General features: G+C 35.5%; 1 protein-coding gene across 1 annotated transcript in view; it reads left to right on the top strand.

The window, feature by feature from the left end:
* arhgef39 (Rho guanine nucleotide exchange factor (GEF) 39) overlaps positions 1 to 10462 on the top strand; it is a 65301-nt gene extending 54839 nt beyond the window's left edge. Inside the window, exons 9-12 of the mRNA XM_065290127.2 lie at positions 364 to 452; positions 5034 to 5160; positions 5247 to 5368; positions 9510 to 10462. Coding sequence (XP_065146199.1) covers positions 364 to 452; positions 5034 to 5160; positions 5247 to 5368; positions 9510 to 9549 — 378 coding nt within the window. The 3' untranslated portion in view covers positions 9550 to 10462. The remainder of the gene's footprint in view (positions 1 to 363; positions 453 to 5033; positions 5161 to 5246; positions 5369 to 9509) is intronic.
* The last annotated feature ends 11734 nt before the right edge of the window (positions 10463 to 22196 follow it).

Raw genomic sequence — 22196 nt, 5'->3', positions numbered from 1 at the left:
TAAACCCTATAAAAAGGATGACAAGGATGCAGCACAGAAATGATAATATTGTGCATATTAAACAGATAAAAGACAAGTAACAGATTAATGGATGCTTCTTTGATTTGGAGGTTGCATGCAAATTTCATTTGGCTCAAACGTGGCACGTGCCCCCTCAGTTTGAATGGGCATGACGCCTCTGACCTTGGTGTTGCCAGCGACATGCTCACTACTTTTTAAATTAAAGGTCACAAATGCCTTAGCAAATAGAAATATGTGTAGGTCAGATGTTTGACTATACCAAAATCTTATAATTCTCCACATCCATCACTTTGAATCTCTTCTCATTACTCAAACTCACATGTTGTGATTTCTCTCCTCCAGTTGACTTTTGCCAGAGCCAAACTGCTGCTGATGTCGGATGACCAGGAGGATATTAATGATTGGTACCGTAGTATTTGCTTGGCCATTGGGTGAGTACAGCTCTACCACACACATTTGTCACTTTTGATTGGCAGGTTAACTATCACTGACATAGAAGGAGAAGTGGGAGGGGCCAGTCACATGGGACGGGCCTGGGTTAATTAGTTCATCACTCTGTCAGTGTGTTTAAGAGGGACAAACTGTCACCTCATGGGGTCCTCATAGCGGGGAGCTCCTCACACGTGGCCTCCTGCACAACCTTCAGGCTCAGGGGAGCACAATTAGAGACAGAGCTTGGGCAGCTTATGGAAGCTGAGGTTGAAAGGTTATTGGTATGGGGAGGCACGCAGTGTATGTGTGCTTGAGAAAAAGAGACGCATGCGTCATACCATCCCAGATGTTTTTGACCCAGATGAGACAAATAATTTTGTATTAAAATGTCCTCATTTTATCTTCTTCTTATATGGGGGTGGACATGGTGATACTCGGATAAAAGTGCAAGTTATCCAAAAAACTAGTGGGTAAATAGACCGTTATGAAGCAAAACGAAATGTTTGTGAGAGGAAATGATTCGTATTTTAATCGATATGTTGCGAATACTTGAAATCATGCAGCATGGTAACCAAGCAGATCTGGGGCACCATTAACTTCTATAGTAGGAAAAAATTATATTTTAAATAATATTATATTTGTTTCTGTGTTGAAAAGTTTTGGGTGAAAACTGTTTCTGGGTGCACTGTCAAAAAATGGTGAAAATATGTACCCCATCTGTCATTGGGGGGGTACCCATTCAAAAAGTACACCTTTGCACCTAATGAGTTCATATTCGTACCTTAGATGGGTAAGTATTTGTACTAAAGAGAGGATTATTAGTACATTTAAATATTCATAAAAGCTAATATTGGGACCAAATGTATACATTGAAGAATGTTTGTAACCAAGCAGATCTGGGGCACCATTGACTTCCATAGTATGAAAAAATATATTTTAAATAATATCTTTCTGGATTGAAAAGTTTTTTTGTGAACAACTGTTTCTGGGTGCACTGCCAAAAAATGGTGAAAATATGTACCCCAGCTGTCATTGGGGGGGTACCCATTCAAAAAGTACAGCTTTGCACCTTTAAGAGTTCATATTTGTAACTTAGAGGGGGTCTGTATTGGCAAAGAGAGCTTATTAGTACATTAAAGATACATACAAGCTTAAGATTGACACCAAATGAAGAATGTTTGTAACCAAGCAGATCTGGGGCACCATTAACTTGCATAGTAGGAAAAAATATATATTGTAAATAATAATATAAATTTTTCTGGGTTGAAAAGTTTTTTTTGTGAACAACCTGTCCTATGTGTACTGTCAAATATATTGTGAAAATATATACCCCAGCTGTCATTGGGGCGGTACCCTTTCAAAAAGTACAGCTTTGCACCTAAAGAGTTCATATTTGTACCTCACAGGGGGTCTGTATAGCCAAAGAGAGCTTATTAGTACATTAAAGATACATACAAGCTTAATATAGATATCAAATGAAGAGTGTTTGTAACCAAACAGATCTGGGGCACCATTAACTTGCATAGCAGGAAAAAATATATATTGTAAATAATAATATACATTTTTCTGGGTTGAAAAGTTTTTTTGTGAACAACTGTTCCTGGCAAATAAATTGTGAAAATATGTACCCCAGCTGTCATTGGGGCGGTACCCTTTACAAAAAGTACACCTTTGCACCTAAAGGGTTCATTTTAGTACCTTAGATGGGTAAGTATTTGTACTAAAGAGAGGATTATTAGTACATTTAAATATTCATAAAAGCTCATATTGGTACCAAATGTATACATTGAAGAATGTTTGTAACCAAGCAGATCTGGGGCACCATTAACTTGCATAGTAGGAAAAAATATATATTTTAAATAATAATATAAATTTTTCTGGGTTGAAAAGTTTTTTTTGTGAACAACCTGTCCTAGGTGTACTGTCAAATAAATTGTGAAAATATATACCCCAGCTGTCATTGGGGCGGTACCCTTTCAAAAAGTACAGCTTTGCACCTAAAGAGTTCATATTTGTACCTCAGAGGGGGTCTGTATAGCCAAAGAGAGCTTATTAGTACATTAAAGATACATACAAGCTTAATATAGATATCAAATGAAGAGTGTTTGTAACCAAACAGATCTGGGGCACCATTTACTTGCATAGCAGGAAAAAATATATATTGTAAATAATAATATACATTTTTCTGGGTTGAAAAGTTTTTTTGTGAACAACTGTTCCTGGCAAATAAATTGTGAAAATATGTACCCCAGCTGTCATTGGGGCGGTACCCTTTACAAAAAGTACACCTTTGCACCTAAAGGGTTCATTTTAGTACCTTAGATGGGTAAGTATTTGTACTAAAGAGAGGATTATTAGCACATGAAATATTCATAAAAGCTAATTTTGGTACCAAATGTATACATTGAAGAATGTTTGTAACCAAGCAGATCTGGGGCACCATTGACTTCCATAGTAGGAAAAATCTATTTCAAAGAATATAATTTATTTTACTGGATTGAAAGGTTTTTTGTGAACAACTGTTCCTGTGTGCACTGTGCTGTCAAACATTGTGAAAATATGCACCACAGCTGTCACTGGGGCGGTACCCTTGCAGAAAGTACAGCTTTGCAGCAAATGAGGTAATATTAGTACCTCAGATGGGTACGTATTGGTACTAAAGAGAGATTATTAGTACGTTAAAGATACGTAAAAGCTTCATATTGGTTTCATATGTATACATCGAAGAATGTTTGTAACCAAGCAGATCTGGGGCACCATTGACTTCCATAATAGGAAAAAAATATATTTTAAATAATATAATGAATCTTTCTGGTTTGAAAAGTTTTTTTGTGAACAACTGTACCTGGGTGCACTGTCCAAAAATGGTGAAAATATGTACCACAGCTGTCATTGGAGTGGTACCCTTTACAAAAAGTACAGCTTTGCACCTAAAGAGTTCTTATAAGTACCTCAGAGGGGGTCTGTACTGCCAAAGAGAGCTTCTTAGTACATTAAAGATACATAAAAGCTTCATATTGGTACCAAATGAACAATGTTTGTAACCAAGCAGATCTGGGTCACCATTGACTTCCATAGTAGGAAAAAATATATTTTTTAAATAATATATCTAATCTTTCTGGGTTGAAAAGGTTTATAGTTAACTGTTCCTGGGTGCCCTCCCTGTCAAAATATTTGTGAAAATATGTACCTCAGCTATCACTGGGGCGGTTCCCTTTTAGAAAGTACAGCTTTGCACCTAAAGGGTTCATATTAGAACCTTAGAGGGGTACGTATTGGTACTAAAGAGAGCTTATTAGTACATTACAGATACATAAAAGCTTCGTATTGGTACCAAATGTATACATTGAAGAATGGTTGTAACCAAGCAGATCTGGGGCACCATTGAATTTTATATATATTTTAAAGAATATCATTTATTTTACTGGTTTGAAAGGTTTTTTGTGAACAACTGTGCCTGTGTGCACTGTCAAAAAATGTGAAAATATGTACCACAGCTGTCACGGGTACAGTGTTCGTAAATATTAGTTCCTGAGAGGTACATATTGGTGCCAAATGTGTACACATCTGTACCATATGGTGACCGGGGGTGCATGTTTTCACCACTTTTTTCCTAACAGTGTGGAAAGTTTTAAGTTTTGAAAGTTACAGCATGTTTAACATTTCAAAAGCCCCATGCAGTAAAATGTATATTTTATACCACTTTAATGATTAAAGGACTTCATTATTCTTTCGTTTTCATATATACTTTACTGACTCCGAGTCACTGATCCGAGTCACGTGACAGTTTCCTATTCTTATTTTGTACTCCATGATTATCTGTAATGCAAATGTAATCGTTTCCTTACATGAAGCGCTATCAGATTCCTGTTATCAATATGGCATCATGTTATTTTGCTATTACTTGTGGTTTGGAAATATGATCCCCGAGCTTATTTTCAGTTGTTGCATACCGGTAATCTTAATGTCAATGATTATTGACTCAAAACAAAACCACAAAAGTATGCCCCCTAAAATCCTGTTGAAACTTAAGAGCGAGCCTTCCAAATTTCCTATGCACAGAAATCAACACTGATAATTCAGTGATACGGTAATGATGATAATAATAATACATCCTTTTTTATAAAATGTCCAATAATAATAAATGTGATTTTTGGGAATGCCTTACGGTCGATGAACTGTGTTAGACAAAGCAGATTATTTAAACGCAAGTCAAACTTGTTGTCGAGCACGAGTTGGTCAATCGATGGCGCTGGTGACATGAGGTGGACGCACCCGGAGCCTTGTGACAAAACTGAGCGTCTCTCATGGAGGCTGAGACTTCATTTTACTTTGCCAGATAATGCATGCATATTTTCTTCACATGTTGATGCGATGTCTCCACTATTGATTTGATTTAGAGGACTAATGTTAAGAATTAAAGTGCATCTGACATCCTTTCTTATAAACAAGCATTTTTTATCAGGCTCATGTTTAGGTTCAGTAACTTTATGTATATGATATCCTGAATCTGAATTAACTAGGTGATTTTAATGTGTTTGTGGTTCAGTTGATGACAAATGTTTTGTTTTTCATCTCAGGCAGCTGAAAACAAAGACCACGGTGGTGCATAGACGAGATGAACTCAGAAGACCACCCATCAGATCGGATCCTGACTGCCAAAACACTCCAGATCTCCGACAAACTCGTGGAATGAAAAGAACCATGGTCGGTTAAGTTAGTTAGTATTACTAACCAGTATTAGTATTAGTTAGCTTATGCTCTGTAAATGTTTTCATATTGTTATCATCCAGATGCTGAATGAAGATGCAAACGGACGTAGTGAAGGCCACGTCAGCAGCCCCACAATATTTGCAGAGGAGAACGACCACAGCGCCATCAAGAGGATGAAACACAACGATGCACCGCTTGAGAGGTATTTTATGATCTCTCATGTAAGCAGATGTGTGAGGGTTTGCATTACATATTTAAAACAATCATTTCTTAGTCAAACTATATATTGTTGGAAAACTCTAAGGTTGAGGTTTTTAAATGTCATCACTATTTTGCAAAAAGAATGATGTAGGAAGAGTCATTTTCTAAAATGTCACGGCCAACAGGGGGGCCCAAGGTTTCGTTACATATTTATTATTACATTTCATGTTTATTATGATAAACTATTTTGTTGGAAAGCTCTAAGAATGAAGTTTATTTATAAATAAATGGCCATATTTTAAGGAAATTATATAGTGACCCCATAGGAATACGAAGGATTATATATTTATTACACCAATGTCCTATGAACCTGACATAATCTTAACAAACTATATATTGTTGGAAAGCCCTAAGAAAGTAGTTTTCATATTTTAGGACCATTTGATGATAGACATTATATAGTGACAGTCATTTTGTTGAATGTCACTGAACCCGGAGGAATACATATTAATAAAGCAATAAACCCCAAGAAGCAGTGGGTTACCAGTGCATTTTATACGTGACGTGAAGCGGAGTGCCTAAAACCCCTTAGCTGTTATAAAATGCACTGTAACCCCACTGCTTCGAGGGGATTATTGCGTTTATAAAACGGTTACTTCATATGCATAACGTTAGCAGGATTTTATTAAATAAAACAGAAATAAGTTGTAATTATATTAGTACAAATATTACTCTTCCGCCAAACAAAGTAGTTCCTCAGAATCAAGTGTGACTGAAACAGAGCGCAGTTCCCAACCAACACAGATGCAGCAAAGACACAATGAAAATATGATTTAAGACTGTGGTGTTTTATTTTATAAATCACCATTCATCTAATTTAAACATTAACATTTATATCGTGCAACTGTTGAAGTGATGATCAAATATGCTTGGAAGCATTCTGAACTCTTTATGTCAGTGTTTTTTTATTTTTTTTAAGTTGCCACCCAGTTTTGGTTTAATGCCTTGCAGAAAAATTATCTTCTTTAAATCAACATAAAATATCAAATGAAAGAACAGACCATCCGCTTTCAAACAAAAACAAACAAAAAACGTTTAAGTTGGATAAGATCGCCACCCAGTGGATAATAGCGGACGTATGAACTTGAGTTATAAAATCCTCAGACAACGTTTTCTCTTTATCGACGAGATGACTCAACAATATTTATTGTCGGTTATCAGGATATCGCCATTAATTGTGCAATTGTAGACAAATTAAAAATATGATTTTTAGACACTGGTGTTTATTTTCATAAATCAGTACGCAGCAACAGTGGCGCAGTGATACTTATGTAATGTGGTCTGAACCGTGAGGTTACCGGTGTATTTGATCACGGCTTAGAACGCGTTTCAACCAATCAAAATGAAGAACCAGAACTGCCCGTTTTATAATTATTATTATAATATCTTCATTATAATAAAAAATCTTGACAATCTATATATCATTGGAAAGCTCTAAGATTGTAGTTTTCATATATTAAAAACCTTTTTGCATTATTAATAATATTAATGCAGTGACAGTAGGGCTGCACGATTCAAGCTAAAATGTGAATCCCGATTTTTTCCATGGGAATTGAGATCCCGATTCTCTCACCCGATTCTCTTTATTTTAACAAAAACATCTATTATGCACTTAACTAAAAAATGTGCTACAGGACTTTCAGTTATAATAACGTTTCTTAAAAGTCTCTTTTTCTTATTTTAGACCCCTTAAAATTTAGAATAATTTAAAATTTGTTAGCTGTTAAATTGCACCTGTGCTTTTTGTACTATCAAACTGGCCAACCTTAAAACTTTAAAAACACTAACGTTAAACCTTTAAAAGACTAAAAGATCAACATTTTGAGGCATCAGAGAGAAACGCAGACATGTAACAATGTTCCCCTCGTGCGAAAAACCCTTTCTAATGGGGAACGCAAAGAGGCCGTTTCTCAATGTGAAGGCTGCAGCCTCTCTGGAGGTCGCATTTCTAAACTGCGCATCATAAAGACTGTCTAATTTCAGAATATTAACAATTAACGTTATAAAGATGACTAATATTTTTAGTTAATAATAAATTGTTGAAGTATGTTAATGACTTGCGAATGTAATGCTCCGTTGACTCAAATGAACCAGGCTTGATGACGTATACAGCCTGCATGCGACCTCCTGAGGTTGCAGCCTTCCGATTTAGAAACGTCCGGAGCCTGAGGTAAATAATTTCCTTGCCTTTTTTCGAAACCAATGTTGTTGCATCTTCACTTTCTCCGTCGCCACCAGGATTTTCCACGGTGACACTCGTTTATCCTCTCTTTTTTGATCCGCTCCAGATCCACCAAGTAAACGACTGTGTTTAGGTCTGCCGCCTTGTTATACGTCACGCGAGTGACAGCGGAACGCCGCAAATGAGATGAGAGAGAGGAGAGAAACGATCGGGTCTGATTGGTGAATGAATAGGGTTTGGTTTTACCCTGTATGAGTGTGTGTTAGCAAGTTTGACTGATATTCTTGGGTTGTTGTAATGTAAATACGTGAACACTTGAACGCAGAAACTGAATACAGGGAAATACTGTAAGTGACAGTCATTTATTCATATGTGATATGATTACCGTATGCAGCAAACCGTTGACACCTAGTGGCCGTTGTTGGTAAAACCACTAAAAGTGTTACAGAAACCTTATTTTTTTGTGATTTTAACTTAAATTTGGATCAGAACTAGTTAATACTTGTAGCTTTTTTTCTGTAGTTTTTGGGAGTCATTTTTATGTTTTTAAATATAAATACATACTTTATTGCATTATTTTTACTTATGATTTTTTTTAATTGCTGTAACTATTTCTCATTTAAAAACTCCAAACACTTCAGTGAAAAAGTGTCTTCTTTAAAAAGAGACCAAGATTTTGCTTCTAGACCAAATAATGCCCGAGTTATATTAACTAATTCACTTTTTTGAAAAATTGCCCGCCAGCATTTTTTGTGATTTTCACAAAAGTTTCACCCAAGTGGCTTACGGTAAAATTTTCTTCTAAAAATATATAAACATACAACTAAATCAAATGAAAGAACAGACCCTCTGCTTTCAAAGAAACAATAAACAAACAAACAAAATGGGGAAAAAAGTTTCATCCTATCTATATTTTTTTCTCTGCTTATAAACTCTAAAATATGGGTATTTTTCTCTTTTTTTTCTTTTTTAAATTGTAAAAAGCGGAATTAATTGCATTTTTGTGAAGGAATTTTGTTAGAGATCAGATTCAGAACGATTATTAAAACATGCAAAGAGTTTAAAATTAGTTAATAACGTTTTGGCTTCAGTTTTTTTCATGAATTGGGTAAATGGATTATTGCGGTATTGCACATTAACATAAAAAAATTTCAGAAACACGTTTTTTATGCAAAAATTTTCTCTTAATTGATGAGATAACTCATCAATGGCAGGGAAAGAGTTAATTTGAAGTTGCACATCACCGTTTTACCTCCACACTCAAAAAGGGGTCGCAGTTAAAGGGTTAAATCAAGAATATCTCTTAGCATTATTTTACTTGAACAAACAAAGGTATAGTTCACTTTAAAATGAAAATTCTTTCATCATTTACTTATCCTCATGTTGTTCTAAACCTGTATGAATTTCTTTTTTCTGATGAACACAAAAGAAGATATTTTGAGAAATGATGGTAAACACACAGCAGTAAGTGACCATATACTTCCATAGTAGGAATAAAAAAATATGATGGAATTTAATGGGTGCCGTCAACTGTGTGCTTACCATCATTTATCAAAATATTTTCTTAGTCAATATCACAATACTTCCAAAATATTTTTTCCCTACTATGGAAGTCTATGGTCACTTACTGCTGTGTGTTTACCATCATTTCTCAAAATATCTTCTTTTGTGTTCATCAGAAAAAATAAATTCATACAGATTTAGAACAACATGAGGATGAGTAAATGATGACAGAATTTTCATTTTAAAGTGAACTATCCCTTTAACAAAGATGACCAAATACTCTGTGCTTTTTGTTCAGTCATTTGAGCTAATGCATAAACTGATATAAATGGAAACTTATTGTAACCCATATACCTGTGAGATTACCAATGCTAACAGTCTCTCATTGTTAATCCAGACCTCAGGAGTCTGCGGGCTCAAGCTGTGTCATTTTGTGAAGAGGTTCAAAGTGTGAGAAAGCTGAAAGATCCACCAGTGAGGAGAAACATCCCAGAGAAGAGGAATGCAATGCACATCCACTCCACAGCATTTGAACAAATGCTTGTTTTTAAACCCATACACCAAAGAATTTGGTTTATTAAATATTTGAATATTTTAATCATATTTGATGTTCACAAGATTTTTGTACTGTGATGTTTTGAGGTTTAGGCTGTGCAAAATGCAAATTGACGATGGCTGATATCTAATAAACAACATAACACCAACAGTGTAAAAAACATTTTGCACTTCAATTTTTAAGTATAATCAACTTGAATTTACAAGTCATTTCAACTTAAATTTTTTATCTTGACTAGTGATGAGTTGAAGTAAGTTAAACTAATTCAACTTTATTGTTTATAGCAACTCATCATTACAGCAACTTATTTTACATTATGTCCAAAAAATGTTTTACATTTGCATATATTATATCATGTATTATGTTTATATATACAATGTAACAGATTATTTATCTATACCTACTCAGTGAAGTGGATTTTCAGCTAGCCTCTTGATTATATTTATCAACACAAAGCTAATATTTTTACAGTAACGCCATTTATCATGTGATTAAGATTTTATTATATAATAATTTGGTGCAATACCGTGCTTGCTCAATATTTTAACACTGGAATAAAGAGGTCAACCTCTGTTACTATTTATATATATTGCATTTTGCTTTAATTATAATTTTTGGCTTATTAATTAACAATTGTTTATGTAATGCAGTGCAGCACAAGTAATTTTTTATTTTCTGCTTGTTTTTCTCTTTTAATCAAATCTTTATCATGAAGGGCTTTATTACTGAAATCTGTTACACTGGTCAATATGATATATTTTTGCATATGTATGAATAAAAGCTCATTGATTTGGTCTGAACTTTGCAATACACTGTTGAACTTCCCGTACATGCGTCAACAGTCAGGGTTTCCACATTGAAAGCCTTGAAAGTTTTTGAATCTGGGGGGGAAATTAAAGGCCCTGGGACGTTTTTGAAAATATGCATACATAGATACAGGTCATTGAAAGTGCTTGAATCTATTTTATGCAAGAAAAAAATATATATATTATTCCCTGTGTAGTGTAGGATAATATCATAAAAATTCTAGACTTTTTAAGCACATGTGCCAAACTGTTCACTTTAAATGCTTATATCTTCTGTATGCCAATGTTGATTCATACCAAAATGCTTTTTTGCATAGTTGTGTTTGACACATGAAAACGTCTCGGGTTACGTATGTAACTGTTGTTCCCTGAGAAGGGAACGAGACGCTGCGTCTCCCTTGCCATACTTCCTGCGTCCCTGTAATGGCGTGTATATTTCAGATAGCGATATACTTCCTGGCTCCCGCGTCACCCTGTCTTTGTCATTAAGCCTCACCATTGGTTGAAATTGATATACAGATTCAGATGCACTGGAGGCGTCCCTAAAGTGTCACCGCAGTGACGCAGCGCGAGTTCCCTCGAAAGGGAACTGTAACAATGTATCTTAAAAGGTAACACGATGTAACCTTGCTCTCTCCTTGAATTTGAGGGTATTAAACCTGGAAAGTCATTGAAAGGTCCTTGAATTTGAAGTTAACTAAGGTGTGGGAACCCTGTCATGAGCCTCATTCACCATAATAAAATTTTTTTTTACTATAAAAGTAAACGGGGCTAATGAACGGTGTGGTAAAATATCTCCCTTCCTGTTCAGATCAAAGTAATGTATACAGGTTTGTAACCACATGAGAGACAAATGATGACAAAATGTTCATTTTAGGTGAACTGTCCCTTTAAGAAAACCATTGTCTGTGTCTACTCAAACTGATACAACAGTGCCCTCTATAGTTGTGTAAGTAAGTCCCACACAGCTCCCTACACCCTTAAATAGTGCACTATTTAAGGGGACAGCCATTTGTAGTGTTGTCCGAAATTATATTGGACATTATCGAGTGCACTTATCGACCCTTTCACTGTGAGTTGCGTGCCAAATGAAGTGTCCGAATTCACTCAAGTGGACAATATTAGCAAACTAATGTAGGAAATGAGGGTATATGGGCTATTTTTGCAGGATTTGTGCAGGAAAGTCAAGCACAACTTGACTTATTTTAGCACATCAAAGGTCTTGGTTTTGAATCCCAGGAAAATCATATAGTGATCAAATGTATACCTTGAATATACTGAAAGATGCTTAGGTGTATAAATTTACATGTAAGTAATAGATTTGGCAAAGCTTTTTCATGAGGACTCGCAGTGTGCACAATAATATCTGTAGGATACATATGAAAAAGGTTTACTTTGCAACGTGTTATTCCAGTTTGTGCTTAGTTGTCCACATGATGGCAGCAAACAACTTTTTGTAACACAAAGTGGGCCACAGAAACCATATGATGAAGTGATGGAGGATAAAAACATTCATACATTAATAAGGCCTATTTACGGTTTAAAGCAGGCATCTGGATCACTTGAGACTCATGTCTCTAGTTTCTGAAACTGCCAGCTATTACCCAGTTACGTACTTGGCTCAGTTTCTACCATTTGCACCTCCGCTTTTCACGTTTCTCGGGCCGATGCCAACTTTTCTTGTGGTTGTTCTCCAGCCTTTCATTTTCTTGGCAGATGCTTTAGGATACAGAACACCATTCATGGTCATTGACTCAGTTTAAGGGATTGTACCAGACTTTGCAGAGATCACGTTGTAATTCTGGGATTTAATTTAAACTTGGAGAATGATGGCATTTTGAGAAATGCAAGCAAGGAAATGTTAAGAACGTTTTAAGATTCTGCATTGTTTATAGGTTACTTTTCAACTGTGCAAATTTATGACCCCCGGTCATAAGTTGAATAAATATGCTTTTCAGTGCTTTATGGTTTGTTAGGATAGGACGATATTTGGTCAAGTTACAACTATTTGAAAATCTGGAGTCTGAGGGTGCCAAAAAATGAAAATATTGAGAAAATCGCCTTTAAAGTTGTACAAATGAAGTCCTTAGCAACAAATATTATTAATGATTTTACAAAATATCTTCATGGAACATAATCTTTACTTAATATCCTAATGATTTTGGGCATAAAAATGAACCATTTTGACCCATACGATGTATTAAAGGCTATTGTTACAAATAAACCTGTTCTACTAATGACTGGTTTTGTGGAGGTCACATTTGTGATGAGGTTTTTGTGATTCCTAAACATCTTTCAGATGATCCTGTAACTAATTTTACCACTTTCTGCACTGTTGACCCAGATATTGTCTTTACTTAAACAATGATGTAAACATAACTTAATATTACTATTATTACTAAACATTATAATCACATAATTGGACATATCTTAAAAAAATCTTATACATTTAACTTTTAAGTGTATACAATTTACTATACTCAAACATTCAAGTAAATTATCAGTACATGTTGTAAGAAATATAATTCTTTGTACCTGAATATTTTGATTATTTATGCTTTTCACAAAATAAGAACTGATAAATACTTAAAATTGAGTTGAATAAACTTGCTGAATTATCTTGGAAAAACTCGAACTTTTAAAGGGACACTCTGCTTTTTGTTGAAAATATGCGTCACACCCAAAAATAACCTATTTAAAACTTGACTCTTCTGTAGTTACATCGTGTACTAAGACCGACGGAAAATTAAAAGTTGTGATTTTCTAGGCAGATATGGTTAGGAACTATACTCTTATTCTGGCGTAATAATCAAGGACTTTGCTGTCATACCATGACTGCAGGAGGCGCAATAATATTACATAGTGCCCAAAAAATAGTCCCCAGCTAAGTACATTTTAATGTGACCGGCACCAAGTTAGTTGAAAAATATCGAAACTCTTTGGTTATTTTTTTTAGGCACAATGCTAATGGTCTAATCAGATTTAATGGATTATGCTAAGCTATGCTAAAAGTGGTACCGCCAGACCCGGAGATCAGCTGAATGGATTCCAAAACGGTAAAAATCTAATTTTTAACTCTAGGAGAGCTAGAAAATTAGCATATTTTCCAAAAAGTGGAGTGTCACTTTAAGTTAAATGTTTTATTGTTTTAGTTCACATAATTTTTTTTCAGTGCAACAACTTTCCTCCAATTTTTTAAGTGAATTCAAATTGTCCGGGTTCACAGTGTGTAAGACGTGTCATAACCCTGCTTCATGTTGTTATGATGAGCATCATACACTGTTACTACACACTACACAGTTTCTTCACAAAGTCAGTGGCGTAGCGTCTGGGCATGCAGGGTATGCACGTGCAAATGGGCCCGGGCCAATAGGGGGCCCGGCCCTGGGCCTGCCCACGCTTTTAATTAAAAAAAATTTCAATTTAATTTTATTTGTGGCTGCAATAAATATATTTTTGTATGCATATCATGTGTAGTGATTTCTTATTTTTCCATAATGTCTAATTTCTCCGTCATTTCTTGTTTGCGTTTATTTTTTGCACTCCGCGGCTGCCGTAAATTACTACGCCATCATTTTTTTTACATGACTCATTGTCGCGCCAAAAAAATAAAGAAATCACAGTGTGAGAGGTTACTACAGCGGCTATCTACATGTCAAATATAAACATAAAAGTGGGGCCTTAAAGAGAAAAGAGAAGGCGGAGAAGTTAGTCTCGAGTCAAAAACTACCCAAAACATTTAGTTTTTCTTTATTTAAATCTACCCTTTAAAGTAAAAAAGTAAAGTAAAAATATTTGACTACCTTATTAAAAGTATATGTTGTTAACAGACCTGCGCGCCACAGTTAACAAGGTTGGGGGGGCTTTGGCTTAAGGGGGCCCGTAATTTTTTTGGCATATGGGCCCGGGACTGACTTGCTACGCCACTGCACAAAGTCATGGGTGAGATATGGTCCCTGAAAATTTCAAAAATTTCACCTATTAATCCAAAGAGTTCATTTTAGTATCTCAAATCTACATTTTGGTACCAAATGCATACATATTTATACCTAAATGGTACATATTAAGACTTTTAAAGGGTACACTCTAAAAATGGTTGGGTTATTTTGACCCATAATGGGTAAATATTGTACAGAACATACCGCTGGGTTAAAAATGACCCAATTTTGGGTTGTCGTTAAGCAACCATGGGACATAATGACTTAGCAGTTGGGTCCATTTTAACCCAGCGGTGTTTTCTGTCCATATACTGTAAAAAAAGATGGATGGCGCCCGTTCGTCAGTGTCCCGATATGGCGCTGACATGGGTCTTGAGTCTACGCAGTAGCGATTTCGGGACCAGTCCTGCGCAGTAGTGAGCAGGAAGTTAAGCCATGAAAGCAAGGCCCCCTCGCTATTGCACAATGGGAGGCGGGGTTTATGACCTATACTGGGACCAGTCACTGGGGGCGATCGAGATGTTTTGGGTTCACTTTTCAGGGCTTGTGCGGCACGCTTGGTTCTGTCCAATATTTAGGTTAAGCCGCATGCACCAACAACATCAAGTCCTGGTTTTCCAAGACATCTACGACTTGAATGTGCACAATCCCACAAACTAGAAATCTCTGCCTTCAATCTCGGCATGTGTGATTAACTGGCCCTGTTCACTTACGGCGAGCAGTTTGCACAAACCATGACTTCACGGTGAGTGTTGTTCGGTTAGGACTTGCATCCTTTGGTTAAGCTGTTAACTTAAATCAACAGCAGCCAGAAGAATAGATGAAGTACTTATAGCATACTTTATTTTCAAGCACAGTCAACATTCTCTCCATTATATCTTTGAAATGGATCCACATTGTCATGAAAGCAGTAAAACACAGGGCACGAGAAGAACAACACGTGCCGTTGACCCTTATGATCCCTCTGCTTTCTGAGCATTTCATGCGAGAGGACTGATGCACTAAACTAAATTATTTTCCCGTGAATCGCATCTGAAGAGATAATTTACTGTAGACTTTGTCTTCATGTGTTTGGCTTTTCATTAAGTTCTTAAGTTACAGTTTTGGAGTGTGCAAGAAACACGTCAGTGACTCAGACAGTCTGGCACTGTTTACGGTGTGTATAAGCAAACTCATTTTTCTTGAGTTATATTGTACATGTTGTGCATGTTCTGATCCTTATCCAGTTCTGGTATCGTGAGCGCCGGGGTCCGCTTGGTCCTCCTTTGGACTCCAGATAAGCTAAGCAAGCAGATAGCTGGTGTTTAGTTTAGCTAACAAAAAACAAGAAATACTTCATTTTACAGTATAGCTTTGGTTAAAAAAATGGCCAAAATATATACCTCAGCTGTCACTGGAGCAGCTTTAGACCCAAAGAGTGCAAATTAGTACCTCAGACGTGCATATTGTTCCCAAATGTATACATCTGTACCTACACTGTAAAAAAATTCCGTAGAAATTTCAATGTTATCGCAGCTGGGTTGCCGGTAATTTACCGTAGATTTAAATTTATGTTATTTACTGGCAAGAGTTTGTTCAAAGTTAAATACATTTTAAATATTAACAAGTCTTTATCTTTACAGAATAAAACTATACAATAACTGCCTCATGCAAAGCATTCTGGGAACCAGAAATCATCATCAACCTTTTTCTGTTTTTTGCTTCAGATTTTGTTTCCCAGAATGTTTTGCTTGATGCTGTTTTTTTAGTTTTACTCTATAAAGACAAAGACTTGTAAATGTTAAATGTTCATTTAACTTTGAACAAAATGTTGCCAGTAAATAACATACATTTAAATCTACGGTAAGTTACCGGCAACTCAGCTGCAATTTCTACGGAATTTTTTTACAGTGTAGGGTTACAAAAGGGAAGTATCTGGGTACATTTCCAGAAACTTTTCATGGGAACTTAATCTGGGGAATTTTGGAAATATTCCAGATTGGAAGTTTAAAATGATTTTTGGGGAATTATTTGAAAATTTTGGGAAATTTATAAATAAACATTTAGTTTGGTCATAAGCAAACATGCATGCAAGGTAATACAAATGTTTAAAATGAAGTAAAAAAAAATTAAAGAAAAAAAATTACCCCAAACTTTTGAACAATAGTTTGTATTGTTACAAAATATTTTTATTTTAAATACATTTTCTTTGTTTTTATAAATCTGTTCTTTTTTAACTTTTTATTTATCAAAGAATGCTGATACTTGTGCTCATCAAGCCTGCATTTATTTGATCAGAAATCCTTTTAGTGAAGTCTGCTGTGTGCATGTGACAGGAGTGTGCAGGGTAGAAATTGCATTAAATCTTGTTGTTTTAAACTAAATAATGCTGTAAAAAATTTTTAACCACATTTACGTTGCCTGTTATAGGCAATTTTCCGTTAATATCCGTTAATTCCCATATATTCCCATTAATTCAATATATCTGTTAATTGCCAAATTTATCCATTAATTCCCATTTATATCCTATAATTTCCATTTATATCCGTTAATTCCCATATATTTCCGTTAATTTCCATATATTTCCGTTAATTCCCATATATTCCCATTAATTCCCATATATTCCCATTAATTCCGATATATTCCCGTTAAATTCCATATATCTGTTAATTGCCATATATATCCATTAATCCCCATTTATATCCTATAATTTCCATTTGTATCCGATAATTTCCATTTATATCCGTTAATTCCCATTTATTTCCGTTAATTCCCATATATTCCCATTAATTCCCATATATATCCATTATTTTCCATATATATAATTCCCATTAAAGGTTTCCAGCCTTTAAAATTCAAAAAATTTGCATCCCTATCTTGAATTTTATGGCCTTATTTACATATCGAGGTCATAGCCTCATTCAACCTCACGGCATGAAAACAGTGTTCAGCCCTCTTACAGTTTATCACAGTTGACCTTTAAAGCAGGCCTGTGTTGACATCTGCCGCTAGCCCACAAACATTATGATACAGAGCTCCCACAATGCATCACAGCAGCATGAAAGAGTCAAAAGGTAGGTCAAGGGTATAAGTTTTAGATCAATAGGGTGGATTTATTCAGAGCCAAGTGTGTGTGTATTGAGGTCAGATACCTTCAAAGCTGATTTTGTAACTCGTCTACATCACTGTAAAAACTTCTGGCTTATTTTCAAGCCAGCCTTGGGTCAAAAAAGGATTAACCCAACTTAACCAGCCTAATCTCACGAGAAATTTTACGAGTTGGATAAATTGTATCAATTCATACGAAGTTAATCGTGCAAAATTTTACGATTCTCATGAAGAAACAACAATAAAACTGAACGAACCATATCCCAACATCACAGGGGTCAAGGCAAATCGTACCAAAACTTACAAATGTGGTCGTAGGAATTAGCCAACTCGTAAAATATGTACGAATTCTCATGAGATATCGTTGAATTTAACCTATGCTGGGTTGTTTATCACATAGACTGTAAACAATATCTGTGACAATGACATCACCTTGTGAAGAGCATTTTAAGGCCAATAGTAGGCGGCATAGACGTTATATACATAGACGCCATAGACTGACGCTGACGTATCGGCATGGCCACCATCTTGGATGGGTCCCCAATGTGCCACCCCTGCATTTATTTCTACTGAAGAAGGTGTATCCCCAACTACAATAATCATAACTTCCTACATTTTTACCGGATTTTTACACTGTTTGGTTACACACAGGTTACGTTAGTTACGATGACATAATATTAGAAATGGTAAAATAACCAAAAATTATTGTTCAATCTTACTGGTAAAGGGTAATCCCATGTGATCTGGTTATTGCAACCGTAAACTGCCGAAAATTAGGGTAAAGTTGCTTGCTCTCCGTTGACACTGATCGACTCTGGTGGTAGCATATAGTGAGGAGACCTAACCAATATGGCGGTGACGCTGGATTACATTCCACCACGTCATGAGGCATCTACGTATATAATGTCTATGGTATGTACACTTTTTGTACCAGGCTGTAAACACATTAATTTCTGCTGTAAAGTTGGGTATTTTAACATGGGGGTCTATGGCAATTGACTCCCTTTTGGGGCCTGCCTCTAGTGGCCAGTCGATGAATAGCAGTTTAAGTCACTTCCGTGTTGGATTGTAAGTTTGCCCCTTGATTTGTCCCTTTTTGAGCCAACGCTGGCTTGAAAATAACCCAGGATGTTTTAGAGTCAATGGCTTTACAGTGGTTTGTTTAATTTGTGCATTGCCGTTCAAAGCAGGAATTCAAGAATGTTGAAAATATCCCAGATGATTAAGTTATCCATGAATTTTATGTATATAGGCTATAACCCACTAACATTTATGCAATAAAAGTAACATTTACATTAACAGTAGATATCTTTAATTTATATTATTGCACAGATACAAAAATGTTATATAGATGACTCCATTGCTCAAACCCTGCTGTTTGTCCTTACCCCAACAAAATCATTCACAATACGTGCCGTAATTTTCCATTATTTTTAAACCTGTGAGAAAATGTTCTGATCTGTTTCAGAAAATACACGTTTATACGTTTTTCTTAGGGAACAGTCAGTACGCCATGTATATTTGGGTGTTTGAGAGAAGTTTTTTATGTATGTTAGCCCGTAGGAGGTTGACTCTGAGACCGCAGTGCTCAAAAATAGGCCCTAATAGCAAAACGTCTTGTTTTTATGAATGACCTACCGATAAACACTTTATCAAGCTCTCTGTGGGCTTGTTTGGGCTATAATGAAATGCATTTGCTCCGCTACTACTGATGCATAAGACAAGAAAACATTTGAAAGGGAGCCAGCGTCGTAAAGAACAATCATGTTTATAATGGCAATGAAGTAACACAGAAATAGTAACGCAACACGTGTTGTTTGCTAATAAATCATTGAGGTCTTTAGTCAATGTCTTAAATGAGTCATGTGTGGTTTGTGATGGTGGTTGATTATGTCAGTGTAAAGTTACACCTCTGTATTTTTCTATTGTGTGTAATGATAGCATATATGCAGGATTTTGTGGTAATGACTGTCTGGTTATTGCTGTGGTGTCTTTGACAAAACATTGTGTAAAAGGACACTATTTTTAACATGCTGTTATTTGACTTTTCATTGATTAGCTGACTACCTCCAGTACACCTTGCAATGTTATTATTTGAATGATTTAATCAATTTATTAAAATTGTTTCCTTTAAATGACCTGAAAATGTTTTTTTTCATGTAGTATAAGCTAGAGGCATTTGCTGACATGTTTATATTTTGTTCAGTGTGACGGCTATTACTGTAGGTATTGTTGACACACACAAGTATAAACATACTCCTTACTTTCTACCCAAACCACTCGAGCTATTTTTAGGTGTGTTTGTAAAGACCTGTGGCATGTTTTCACAAGACTAGGTTTGTTTGTCTGTAGTGTTTGGATATGGAGTTGTTTTTTGTGGCTTCTGTTCAGATACAAACTTTAAGGCATTTTTGCATCTGAGGTTTAACAACAAAGATTGTTGTCAAGATTCACACACCTACTGATAAAAATGTATACCTTGTAATGCACTGCAAGTCACTTTGGATAAAAACATTTGCCAAATGCATAAATGTGACCCTGGACCACAAAACCAGTTATAAGTAGCATGGGTATATTTGTAACAATAGCCAACAATACATTTTATTATGGGTTAAAATTATTAATTTTTTTATGCCAAAAATCTTTAGGATATTAAGTAAAGATCATGTTCCATGAAGATATTTTGTACTTTTCCAACCATAAATATATCAATGTATTTATAGTTATATGTTGCTTCATTTACAAGGACTTCATTTCGACAACTTTAATGGTGCGTTCAAATCAGACGTGGAAGAAGCTTTAAATGCGAGTGATTTACATGTTAAAGGATTAGTCAATTTTCTTAAAAAAAAAAAATCCAGATAATTTACTCGCCACCATGTTGATGTCTTTCTTTGTTTAGTTGAGAAGAAATTATGTTTTTTGAGGAAAACATTCCAGGATTTTTCTCATTTTAATGGACTTTAATGGACCCCAACACTTAACAGTTTTGATGCAGTTTAAAATTACAGTTTCAAAGGACTCTTAACGACCTCAAACAAGGCATAAGGGTCTTATCTAGTGAAACGATTGTCATTTAAAAAAATATATATATATATATATATATATATATATATATGCACTTTTAAACCACAACTTCTTGTCTATCTCCGGTCCTGTAACGCTCCAGCACGACCTCACGCAATGCGTCATCACGTCAAGAGGTCACGGATGACGTATGCGAAACTACGCCCCAGCGTTTACAAGTGTGGAGAAAGAGGAACGTTCCAACGTTGTTGTATGTGGAATGATACTAATTAATGTCTTTGTGTCCGTTTATTGTTTAGAATGGTCCGCAAATGTGCGTTTCATATATGTAACACCTGACCTTTCCATGGCATTGCGCAATTACGTGAGGTCGCGCTGGCGCGTCACAGGACCGGAGATAGACGAAAAGTTATGGTTTAAAAGTGCATATTTTTTATTTTTCTTGACAAAAATGACAATCGTTTCGCTAGATAGGACCCTTATGCCTCGTTTGGGATCATTTAGAGTCCTTTGAAACAGTAATTTTAAACTGCATTAAAACTGGTAAGTGTTGGGGTCCATTTTAATGGACTTTAATTTTTCTCATTAAAGTTCATTAAAATGAGAAAAATCCTGGAATGTTTTCCTCAAAAAAACATAATTTCTTCTCGACTTAATAAAGAAAGACATCGACATTTTGGATGAAATGGTGGTGAGTAAATTATCTGGATTTTTTTGGCACGAATAACGCTGCACAAATTGAGCAATTCGAGCATGGACGTGTGATTCGTTAGAATCGCACAAGTGGAAAAATCTGAACTTTGGCAGAAATTGGCACCGCACTAACCAATCAGGAGCTTTCTCTAGAAGTGACGTGAAGCGGGCGGAGGCAAAAAAAACATTGTCTCGTACAGCGACATCTTTGTATTTTACAGGAACAGGAATTAAAATATTTTCAGCCTTCCATAGCACATAAAATAAAGCAAATCTACCATCTTAACAAAATCCATGTCAATCATTTCCAACGAGACTTTAGACTTTTCCCCTCCTAGGACTTTTCGCCCACAGGGTTTTTCTCCTAGGGGGGGTTTACCCCTAGGGAGTCAGCTGACATTAGCTTAATTTAGCACCCACATATGTTACATTCTGCTGCTTATGTTTTATGATTTTTCTGTGTTTTTTCCTGCATCTATTAATTTAAAGCTGCTTTGAAACACTTAAACAACTTAGAAAAGCGCTATATAAATTGAATTGAAAAAGCAACTCCCATAATTACACGAATTTCACGCGTGAATGAAGCAAGTAAACTCAAAATGTTAAACTATGCATGAGTAACGTGTTTTTCAAATATTGTCCTGTCCAAACCATACATCAATGCTTATTTATTCAGCTTTCTGATGATGTATAAATCTGGTTTTCAGAAAATTATGTCCAGGGTCACATAATAGGACATTTTAGAAAGAGCAAGCAGTTGAATGTTTAAAATGTAGTTTGCTCCATTACATAATATCTTTCATAGGCACCTAATCTCTCTTTCTGACCCTTTGGAACAAACCAACCATAACGTTTTCTCTTTTCCTGTGACATGTGTACACTAAGCACTGATAAGTGTTAAAATAGTGACTTTTTATTATAAGTAGACTAATGTTATTTGCTATCACTGACTGTAAAAAATTGCGAAATAACAGTGT

The sequence above is a fragment of the Paramisgurnus dabryanus genome, chromosome 1 (assembly GCF_030506205.2).
Source record: "Paramisgurnus dabryanus chromosome 1, PD_genome_1.1, whole genome shotgun sequence".
Lineage (NCBI taxonomy): Eukaryota > Metazoa > Chordata > Actinopteri > Cypriniformes > Cobitidae > Paramisgurnus > Paramisgurnus dabryanus.
This window is presented reverse-complemented; position numbering and strand designations above follow the sequence as displayed.